The sequence below is a fragment of the Perna viridis genome, chromosome 6 (genome assembly GCF_037379345.1).
Source record: "Perna viridis isolate PV_CMFRI_1.1 ecotype Kerala chromosome 6, ASM3737934v1, whole genome shotgun sequence".
Taxonomy (NCBI): Eukaryota; Metazoa; Mollusca; class Bivalvia; order Mytilida; family Mytilidae; genus Perna; species Perna viridis.
Window position 1 is genome coordinate 20,063,170 of NC_142450.1, and position 12,433 is coordinate 20,075,602.

The window sequence follows — 12,433 nt, forward strand, 5'->3', positions numbered from 1 at the left end:
CAAACATTATTTGAATCATGAAACACATTTACCTTAAATATACGGAAAATCATTCATACAGTCCCCTGCTGCAAATATAAGTATATTATTTGTTTATGTTATGTTATATTAAGATACGTATTTAATCAATTATTTTGTTTCCTTTCTTTAATTTATGTAGCGCCTCATAGATTTCATAATTCATATGTAGTTTAGACATTTCTTACTGTACTGAATATCAACATTTATAATACAGATACAAGTGATTTACCGAATGTTCTCTGTTTAAAACTTTTTCGATCATTTACATGGTGAAATAAATTCGATAATTTCATTCTAGTATTTTTACCGCTAAAACATTACAAAACGTCACAACATGTATACCTATCCGCCGTTTACAAAATTTGAAATTTATGTTGAAAACAAGAAATAAAGGAGAAATTTTATATACTGAATAATATAATCAATTGGTCAACGTGAATAACCAAAATATAATAACGCATTAAGATTTAACGCAAGTTCCTCACACTCAATCTACGCGTTCTTCGACACTCGTGATAATACTTTGATTATTCACTTTCCGTTTAATTATACTAAACTTATACACATTACTATCATACCAATTTTTATTTTAATTTACATATCATAATTCCAAATATGACGTTATGCAAGTCCTTTTGATAAGGAAATTTAAATATTTAGAAGGATTTGTGTACTTCAATATGATAACCATTTAAATTGGAGACCTAGAAATCGACTTCATATTCAAAATATTAACGTTGAACAAACACTTGTGTGTGATTTAATTTTATGCACACATCAAGTACAATTAAACAGATTCGTGTCGATAAAAGGAATATACGTCCTGATTTACGATTATAAAATGGAAACGTTTGTGGCTTTAGTTCTAATGTCCGCCTATTCAGGTACGTACGTTTGTAATAGTATATGTTTCTGATGGAGTGAATTTGGCAGCAATGTATAAGATATGTCTGTGAGTATCGGTAAACCATTAATTAAGGTCTTTCCCATTTCAATGAAATTGTATCGCTACAAGATTTTGACCATCTCTTGCAAAAATAAGACTTTGGAATTCACCCTGTGAGACGTGATTATTTGTCGGTTTAGAGTTATCTGTATCGTAGAAGAAAAACTGTAAAAATTTCTTCAACCGTTATAGGTACACATAAACAGAAAGTTCCAAAGTGTTCAGAAACAGAGGGCAGTACTGTTTGACAATGTTTCGAAGAAAATTGAGGTTTCCCTGGTTACGCGATTTCGCGACTTACAATTCGGTTTGTCGCTTAACTTTAAAATCATCAGTCATACCGTTATACTGAAATGCCACATTGTTTCAACATCGTGGTGTCAACTGACATGATGGTGGCAAATTACTCACACATGTTAATATTACATTATTCATACACTTATCTAAAAAGTTACAATTATGATTCAAAAGTACACATGATGTGATCTATTTTGACTACTTTTGAATATCACACACAGCTTAACCATTTCCAATGCATAGATATACTTCCAGTGTGTATTTTAGTACTACATAGAGTGATGGCCATTTGACCTGGAAGTAATAAATCAGGTCTTTACTTTGCATACTTTATAATTAACTCCCCTTGATTTCTTCCATTTTAACGGAAATTATCATTTGGTATTATTATTAATGACAGTTTTAATGAAATTAACTGAGAAAAATATGAGATTTCTAATGTAACTACTGAATTACAATTTCTTATCAGTTTGATAATTATTTTGTACATTTAATAATTGTCAGAAACCTCATCATTTAGGATATATGCATGAAATAGGCTCTCACAACGGTTGAAGAAATTCTTACAAAATTAGTTTTTTTCCGCTACGGGGCAGGTAACTCTGGAACGACAAGTGATCACGTCTCACAGGGTGAATTCCAGTCTTATCGTCTTATCTCAGGTTACAAAAGGTGGTCAAAATCTCTATGCGATACGATTTAATCAGAAGCGTGGAAATTGGGCGGCAGAAAAAAAAAAGAATAATGAGACCCGAAACGATGATGATAACTGGGGGTTTTTGTGGTCTTGACTATCCTTACGGATCTCACACGACCGCCCCTTACGGGGATTCTGTTAGTAATGCCGGTTAATTGTAGAAGGTAGCGGAGACCAGCCTTCGGGATACCTGACCGAAGAACTCAGTATGTCACAGTATGTCCTACTTAGTACTAGCAGCTGGACCGCTGTGTTGACGCCCTGGTGTACTCCCAGACCCCATGTAGTTCCGAGGGCGTAGGTAAACATAAGCAGACAGTTTCAAATTGTCCAGAAAAAGAGGGCAGTACTATTTGACAATATTTCAAAAAAAGATAACAAAAATACCGGACTTTCGTTTTTCGGTACGGGAATTCCGGGTTACACATTTTAGACCTCTGTAAAAGAGAAAATTGAAAAAAATTCTTTTTCTTTTTTTTGGCAAACATTTTAAAAATCATTAAATCTTGCCTAACTATAATATCATTTTGTAAATATATACCAACTCTCAGTTGGAAACATGGAGATAGATGGTATTAAGAAGATGTGAATCCAAAAATTTTGGCGAAAAAATGGCTACCGTTTCCCATTTTTTTACTTTGTGAAATGTGAAACTCATATGATACATCTCGAAAACTGTTGACCAGAATTTGACCAAACTTATGTCAAAGTAATGTTCCAAATAAAATCTCGAAAAAAATTGCATGCATTTAGGTCCCCTTTTTCATATTATTGTTAGCCTCCAAAGGGCCATTGTTGGCTCTCTTTGCACTTAAAACATTGGCCCAACATATGGATGTTGTTTGAGCGTTTGTCTTAGAGGTTAATGCAAAGAGTAATCAAGGGAACCAATGTTATAGCGGTAATCAAAAGAATGTAATCTAGGGACAAATACCAGACATGGAAAACAGACATACACAACAAAGAATATAAAGTAATAAAATCATACACACAAAGTAACAAAAGTAACTCGGACTCCACTAAAAACTAGGAGCATGGACCAGGTGCACCGGTAGGGTAAGCGTCCTCTGCTTTTCTAGAAACACCCGCCGAGTTGCTCATAAAAAGTCGAGTCCGGGGTAGACAAACGAGGGAAGGAAAACTATGACCCGTTATAGTTATATTCAAGGTTTAAAGATGAGCAGATTAGAATTCGTTGGGAAAGACCTTTCAATTGTTCTTAAATAATTGACCTTCCTTTTAATTTTAGTTGTATTTATTCAGTATCATAGTCTTAAATTAAAACATAGCGAGTATGCAGAAGTTGAGAGGATAAATAAATCCTCTTGGGAGCATATCACTGAAAGAGCTTATCTTACCTCATTATCTGTATATCAAGTGTGGTGATCTAAGATTTTTCGTGAAAAACAATTACATTCAACATCACATCTGAAAAAAAAATGATATTCAATCTACCTCAACATAATATACTTTGTTTTTGAAGCGATTGGGCTAACCAACAAGCTTTGAAACCAGTTATTATGATGAAGAAGAAATGTTTTATAGATATTGTTATATATAATTTTGTTCAGCTACAGTACACACTTATAATATGTAGTATCTTGCAGTAACTGTGTAATTGTAGGCTCGTTTGTCACTGGACAACCATGTGCTAATGCAACAAGGAGAGGTATGAAATCTTAGATTTAGAATAAAATTTATTTGTGAAAAATGTTTTGAAAAAAGTACGTAAACTTAAGTAGCAGTACACCTAAGAATCATGTAGTGGGTGATTTATCGATGTCAAACATTTGAACCAAATTGACTTGCAATATGTTGGATTTAATGGAAAAACAAAAATTAAAATAAAACAATGAAAAATATTTTCACCGTTACCATAGCAACGATCTCTCCTTAGTAACCACCAATTTTCGGCCTAAAACACAAACACATCACAATTTGAATGTATTTTTTTTATATCTAATGGTGGAAGTTTGTCTAAGAAATTATATTAATCAAGTATGTCGTAAGGAAAACAATTTACAATAAAGTACAAAGCAGTCTGATTGGTTTAGATCTGATTACTATAGCAACCAAAATTATTTTTCAAAATTTTTGACAATTTAAAATATACGAAAATAGGCTATGTTCAGACCCGTTTTGCCAATAAAAGAAAGAAGATATTATCCAAATGCTTGGATGTGTAGTAGGTGCTCTCCACTGAAACATATCAAAAATAAAAATATGTAGCCTTTCATTGTTTTTTTTTTTTTTTTTTGCTCATTTGGACCTGAAATCACCCGCATAAAGACTTTTATTCTTCTTAACGCTTTTCATACAAATTTTGTCCAGACCATAACGGTTTTGTCTTTTGACCTATACTTCTGATATTTGGTATGTTGGTATATCCTCTCATGACAAAATCACGTACAAGAGTGACCTTTGACCTTGACCTTTCACCTCAAGTTAAAAAAACATGGAAATTTTGGCAAAATATGATACATAATTTTGTCTGTGCCATTATTTTTTGGTCTTTTTACTTAGAAATCTGATCGTTGTCATTTAAGTAAAACACACCAAGGGAGATAATACTGATTTAGGTAGGTGATCTTTGACCTTGATCTTTTACCCAGAGCCCAAATAACATAAAAATCTTGGCCCTAATATATTTGTATTTTTTTACCTAGATATCTGATATTTGGTATGTAAGTAAATCACTTTAAGGTGGAGTGTAATGTTCAAGATAGGATGACTTTTGACCTTGACCTTTGACTTCAAGGTCAAATGACAAACAAAATTTTGTCTGGGCCACATTTTTTGTCGTTTTACTTACACATCTGATATTTGGTATGAGTTATATTACCTGAAACCCAGGCTTCACGTACTAAAACGGTTGACATTTGAACTTGAATGTTGACCTTATGGTCAAATAATGTGCCAAACTTTGATGCTGTTCGTACAAAATGTGCCCATACCATAACTTTTTGTCTTTTGACCTAGACCTCTAATATTTTGTATGTTGGTATATCCTCTCAATGTGGAGTGTCGCTTACCAGAATAGATGAAATTTGACCTTAACCTGTAACCTCAAGGTAAAACAAGATTAAATAATAGATTCTGACATTTGGTATGTCGGTATTTCAAGCCAAGGGAGCGTCCTGTACCAAGGTGTGGGACTTTTGAACTTGACTTTTGACCTTATGATCAAATGACATACAAAATTGTGGCTTAAGTTAATGACTCATTTCAAGCAATATTTCACCTCACAGTATGTCATAAATGTAAAGAATCACTTGCCCTTTATGACCTGAGTGTGTGTAACTCTCGTAACAGTAATAATCTTTTACACATCATTCTATTATGGAATATGTGTTCTCTAAATTTTAAGATAGAAGAACTTTGAACTTCAATAATTATAGACCAAGCAGGGTATAATGCTTTGATCCGTCCGTCTGACCGTCAGTCCATCAGTCCATCCGGACTTCTTTTTGAAACACTTGTAGATATTGAAATTAAGTTTTGGTTTATACGTTCATTATGATAAGCTACAGGTCAAGTTCATGTTTCGATGATTTTTACCGTAATTACAGGCCTTGTATTTTGCCAAATTTACAGATATAGCCGTTTTTGCTGATTTTTTTTCTAAACGCTTGCAGATATTGACATGAATTTTTGGTTTATACGTTCACTATGATAAGCTACAGGTCAAGTTCATGTTTCGATGTTTTTTACCGAAATTACGGGCCTTGTATTTTATGAAATTCACAGAAATAGCCGTTTTTGCTGATTTTTTTTCTAAACACTTGCAGATATTGACAAGATTTTTATTAATCTTTTTTTTCAAATTTTGTTTTGTTGCGATTTTTTCTAATGCCTGATTTAACACTCAAATCCATCTAGATCATTCTACATGTATTTCACTTATAAATCTACGCACATGTTTATGTCTGTGTTCCAACATAGCTGAATAGGGAAAATATATTACGGGATATCCCAAAGATATTACATTTCATTGACTGTGTTTACTTCTGATCTCATGTATGAGCAATAATAAGTAGAAAGATCATGTAAACATGTTGTCTGGATTGAATAAATGTAGTTTGCATTTCACAACTATGCAACTTACTCTTAAATGCCACGACAAGATGAAATGTATAATTTTAGGTTACCCATGTTTAGTTCTCTCATAATTTCTAGGCAGCTACAAGTAATAGATGTAGGGTAACTGGCCAGTAAACAAACATTTGTTTTTCTTAGCTTACCTGGCCAATTTTTCAAATTTTCAAAATTTTCAAAATTCTTCTTCTCCAGATAATTGTGCACAAAATGACCGTTGGGATTTACGATCCGTAAAAAGACACAGCCGCGGTTACTAAAAATATAACATAGGGGTCTAAAGACATTTAAAAAAAATAACTCAAAAACCGTTGCTTTAGCGCACTCCTGGCAGGGATGATTTTGTTCAGCATCAAGAGACAGACCTATGCCGAAATTCTGCAAACGATATTTATAACTGATGTAGGTGTTAAAAGCTTTTTGTGGCATTCTTCCTACATGTATGTACAACTTTTAAAATATTCTTCTCAAAAACCATTTTACCGAATTTATTAAACATTTGCATAGTTGTCCCGTAGGGTATTCCATACAAAATAACTATTGATATTCTTGATCCATGAAAAAACATAACCCCTGTTACTAAAAATAGAACATAGGGGTCAGAAAGCAGGTTTTGTTGCAAACAACTCAAAGATTTTTGCCGTTAACAAATTTTTGCTGAGTAATATCGTTACGCATCATGAGACATACCTATACCGAAAGTATTAAAACAATTTATCATTTGATTATCAACAGACCCGAAACAGTATTTGCCAGTTTTTGCATGTGCAACTTTGTAAATCTTTTTCTCTTAAACCATTCTACACAATTCAATAAAAGTAGGCATATTTGTTCCTTAGGGTATCCAACACAATACGACTGTTGGGATTTTTAATCCGTAAACAAAACATGGCCGCCGTTATTAAAAATACATCATTGGTGTCAGAGGGCAGTTTACTTAAAATTTGTTGCCTTTAGCGAAATATTTGCGGAGTTATATTGTTCAGCATCATACGACCTACCAATACCAACATTTTGGAAGCGATTCGTCTACTTATGTCAGAGTTATTGCTCCTGAAACAATTCTTATTTTTTTCACATGTACGTGTATAGTTTTGAAAATCATCTTCTTTAAAACCATTTAAGATCAGTTAATGGAAATAAAGCATATTAATTCTTAAGTGTATTGTGCTCGACATAACTTGTGTTTTCAATCAAATGAAAGAAATGTATAGCTGGCCATACTAAAAATGGAACATAGGGGTCAGAAGAGTTATTTTTAAATAATTAAAAAACTGTTGCATTCAGCAAAATTCTGGTTTAGGTCATAAAATGGTTTTAAAAATATTTCCTACATTTGACTTTACAGTCAATTTTATATTAACCTGTCTCATTGTCAAGATTTTCTTTAATAAGCAAATGATAAAACAGATGAGAGATCCAGGCCCTCTTGAGCCCCTACTTATCCATTTATATTATTTCTATGATATATTTATAAATGTTGATTTTCGAATTGTTCTTTTCTAAATTCCATTTTGCGTAAGTCACAGTATTGTGACATTGCGTTTAAATAACAAAATGATAAACATTTTGAAATGTTATGTAAACAAGAATCTACATACTCATGTGTATAAGAGTAATCATAGGAACCAAGATTTTAGCGGAAATCAAAAGAATGTAATCCAGGGACATTTTGATAAGAAGATGTTCATGTCAGTAAAACATGAGCTCAAAAATGGAAATGGGATATAATGTCAAGAGTTAATCAATAAAAAAACAAGAAATATTATTAAAAAATGTATGTCATTTGACCTTGGAGTCAAAGGTCAAGGTCAATAGTCATCATATCTTAAACATTACATTGACGTGATATATTTAAATGTCAAAGGTCAAATATCTAAGCAAAAAGAACAAAAGGTTATGGCACAGACCAAATTATGTATCATATTTGCCAAAATTTGTGTAATTTGACCTTGAGGTGAAAGGTCAAGGCCAAAGGTCACATACTTTGGTACGCAACATTTTGCCCTGAGACGATATACCAACATACCAAGTATTAGAAGTCGAGGTCAAAAGACAAAAAAGTTATGACCTGGACAAAGTTTGTATGAAAAGCGTTCAGAAGAAAAGTCTTTATAAGGTGGGGGGGGGTGATTCCTGGTCCAGCTGAGCAAAAATCAAAGAAATGTTACATATTTTTATTTTGATATGTTTCAGTGGAGAACACCTACTACATGTACACATCCATGCATACATTGGAATAACATCTTATTTGTCTTCTTGACAAAACGGGTCTGAACATAGCCGATTTTCGTATATTTCAAGAATTAAGAATTTTGGTTGCTATGGTAACCAGATCTAAAACAATCAGATTACTTTGTACTTTATTGTAAATTTTAAAGAAGACACACTTCATTAATATTATTATTTAGTTTGACAAATTTCCACCATTAGATAAAAAAATACTTTCAAATTGTGACATTTTTGGGATTATTAGGCCCTAAATTGGTGGTTGTAAGGAGTGGTCGTTGCTATAATAACGGTGGAAAAATATTTCATTTTTTCATTTTATTTATTGTTTTTCCAATATATCCAACTCAATTAAGTCAATTCGGAAAAAATATCTGATATCAATAAATCATTTACAGTGAAAGTTAAATGATTCTTAGGCGTACTGCTACTTAAAATGAAAGACAATCTATAGAAAATAAGTTCAGATATGATAAGAATATTTCGAGACCATGTTCACGTAGCGATTATCAATAAGATTGATTCAAGGATAAACATGTGCTAAGACCTCTGATTAACCTCACTATATATCCAATTAAGTTAGTTTTGTCCCAAAATTGTTTGTAAATTCACTGCTATTTCTATCCCAACAATTAGTGACCAATTTGATGTGAAACTTGTGTATGGCGTTTTAGCTATTTTCTGTCATGTTATATCTTTTTATTTGTTTCAGTTGCCGATGTTTGTTCAACAGAAAGTATGCAACAAGCCGATGGTCAGAATAATATAATTCTGAAGGCAGACTCAAAACAAAATTGTTCGTGTAAACTATTCATATCACAGCAAACAAACGATTGGAATATAACGTTTAGGAAATATGACAATTCTTCATCATCTCAACAAACTTCTAATGGTTGTGGACTTCTTGTTCACTTCCTCTTCAACAACGATTTGTTCTATAGCGCCGAATGCGCGATGGGATACAGAAAATACCTTCTATCCAAAGGCAATACGATAGATATCATAACAGTGAAAGCAAATGGAACGTTGCCTGAAGGATTTGGATACTGCATAGAAATAGTGAACGGTATGACTGCTTATATTAATACACTAAAATTAATTAATCATGAGCTTTAAAAATTTCGATCTACCATAATACATTATAACCGCATAATTAAAAAATAAAAGAAAAACGTTTTAAGAATTTAAATAAAAAATGGAAAATAGTAAACATTGACACAAATTTATGAAAATAAAAAAAGGAAACATGTAATGCATTATCACTTGTCATACAGATTAGATTCAAGCCACTCTCCTTCGGTGAATAAACGACATTATGAATCTATTATTTTTTTAGAATATGCAGAAAAGAATATAAAATAAAGCAGCCATCAATACCAATATGACACATTGTTTTGAAAATTCAAGTGTAAATCTCATTGACGAATATCCAATTTACTGCTAGTTCCTGATCTTTAATGCATCCTTTTTAGAGGCGAGTTCCACAGCCGATAAACTTACCCTTGAATGCAAATTACACGCTTACGAATCAACAACATCATTGCAACCGGTATCTACTGATACCTCATCATCAGATTATACAGAAATACAACGAGATTATATAACGACATCAACTTCACCCACATATCTAACCTACCCATCACTACAGACCCTAGATGAAGGTTGTATTACTGTAGAAATGAATATCACTCCATGAAAATAATAGATAATATTCGAAACTAGTAAATCCGGAATTATACGGCCCTACCGGATAAAAACGGGTACCAAAATAATATATATATTTTAATAATCATTTGCCTTAAAGTTATTAGCCTTCCAAACCGATCATTATCGACGCTAATTTTCCGTTGGTAGGAAGTAAAAGCATTGTTTGGCTTTAGAAATTGGTTTCTACTTAAAATCAATCAACATCAATTTCTCGCGTGGATTTTACCTGCTCTTCATTGAGTAACTTGACATTACACCACAAATAATCTTTACCGATAGAGGGGGAAAGAATAAATTAAAATTGTGTTTCCAAACTTGGAAAGTTTTTAATACAATGTACTTTACAAAATACGGTTGGTGTAATAAGAACCTCATTATCACTTATCAATCACAAGAAGTCTATTGTAGATATGTTAATCATAACGATATATGAAATGATAATAATATCAAACACAGAATACACATCGAAGCAACGAAATGTTAGTTTTTTTATCAATCGGATTTAGAAATGTACTGTTGAATCCTTTTTATTCAGTACTCTGATTTTCAGGTTCTTTTGATCCTGTCACCTCTGTAGCTGTCGGGATATCTGTCGGTTGTTTTTGCCTTGTGTTATTAACAGGTGGGGTCATTGTCATTTGTATAAGAAGAAGGTAAGAATAGTTTAAAATAAATGAGATGTTGGCCCTTTACACTTCAAATCAAATTAAAAAAAAGATGCTCTTAACAAATTACTAAATGTCATAAATATTAAGTACTACCTGACAAAAGTCGTAAACATTATTATTCCAAAATGAATCGAGATGGATAGGTGTCAATGCATCTTAGTCATCGATTTTCCGAAATATTATTTAATAAAATGTTGTCAAATAACACCATAATCAGCGCTTACAAATGCAAGATAAAGCAATAGTGTTAAACCCAAATGTAAGACAATTTTCCAGCAATAAATCACGAATAAGTATCAAAATACAAACAGTCATATTTAGGTATTCCGTTCAAATGTTTTAAGAAGTTTCCTCTCATCAACATCATAAGAACCAAAGTCACAGAAAGATTTAAATCTAAAAAAAAGGACTTCTTTACAGGAAGTATTCAGTACGTTTCGGAATGGGAACCTAAATCTGGCACCGAATTCTACAAAGAACAATGCATGGAATAATGCATGTATAAACTATTATATCAAGGAATCGATTTATAAACTTTGTGCTCAATTTCTTTGTTTTATACATTAAAGTTTACTTTATTTTCGAGGGGTAAATGGCACTCAAAACAACGTAATTGGCAAACTAGGGAACAACCACCCAACAAAATAGACAACTCGGGAAACGTTTCTGACGAAGGTATGCAATGCAATATTCTATACAGTATGGCATTTCAAGTGAATCAGGTGGAATGGAATACGTCCGAAAATGGCGTTAGATCTTCAGTTCAAGTAAAAGATACAACGACTAAGTCCGAAGTTGACAAAACAATTGATTTCAGGATTGACAAAGAATTGATGGAGAAATCTGTCGAAAATGACATAACAAATTCAAAAGAAAACAAAGTAATTGAATTGAATTTAGATGATAAAACTGTTGATGTACACGACGGAAATTATAGTGCAATTGACACTGATGCAAACTGCAGTAAAGCTGACGAACTGATCGATATGTATGAAGCAGTAGATTTGTCCTGTGGTGACTACAGTCCAGTAAATTTGGATGGAATTCGTATTCTTTCCATGGAAAACATTAACATGCCTAATCGTACCAGTTTAGGAAGTACAAAACAGATTTTATCGTCCGCAAATTACAATGAAGATGTAACTGAAACAAATGATGAATGTATTCACCTAAATGACAAAAAAGAGGAGGATTCAAGCAACAATGTATCTGACAGTGATACACATGTATATGCTGTTCCTGACAAGAGAAGAGTGAAGCACCTCATTTCACCTTATGGTAGTGAATATGCTGTAATAGACAAGTAGTATGGGTTCTTATAGTAAGAGTGTAATCAAGGTTCTAATAACCTATAGTTTTAATCAATAACTTTTTTCTTTTCTTATTTATATTTGTGCGTAATATTACTTGTTATAATGTATTTTGGGAAAGTTCGTCCTGTTATTTTTCCCCAATTGTCAAGTTCCCTCTTTAGTTTGTCCATCCCATCGTTGTTCATCGTTTTTTCACCAGTCATTTCATGTGTAAGGGATATATTATTATCCCAGAATAGGTTCCATTAAGCCCATTTCCTTTTTATTGTATTGTGTGCCTGTTAAATCTTCTTCCGGTTAGCCCCCATTTATCATTTTACGCATGCGCGGCGTCCGTTACCATGCCTTGAGGCACTCAACAATTCCATAATCGGAAGGGTCCCAAGGGAGTACAAAACAACCAACATCGTCTGCTTTGGAAGACTGTGAACCGTTATCAGGGCAAGATACTTTAATAACT

At 32.7% G+C, this 12,433-nt stretch overlaps 1 protein-coding gene across 1 annotated transcript; it reads left to right on the forward strand.

Annotated features, from left to right (window-relative positions):
- Positions 1 to 763: 763 nt before the first annotated feature.
- Positions 764 to 12,021, forward strand: LOC148613998 (uncharacterized). Its single transcript, XM_088587718.1, has 6 exons — positions 764 to 905; positions 3,586 to 3,630; positions 8,998 to 9,351; positions 9,758 to 9,946; positions 10,543 to 10,645; positions 11,247 to 12,021. The coding sequence occupies exons 1-6, from the start codon at positions 863 to 865 to the stop codon at positions 11,965 to 11,967; spliced, it is 1,455 nt and encodes a 484-aa protein (XP_088443844.1). The 5' UTR covers positions 764 to 862; the 3' UTR covers positions 11,968 to 12,021.
- The last annotated feature ends 412 nt before the right edge of the window (positions 12,022 to 12,433 follow it).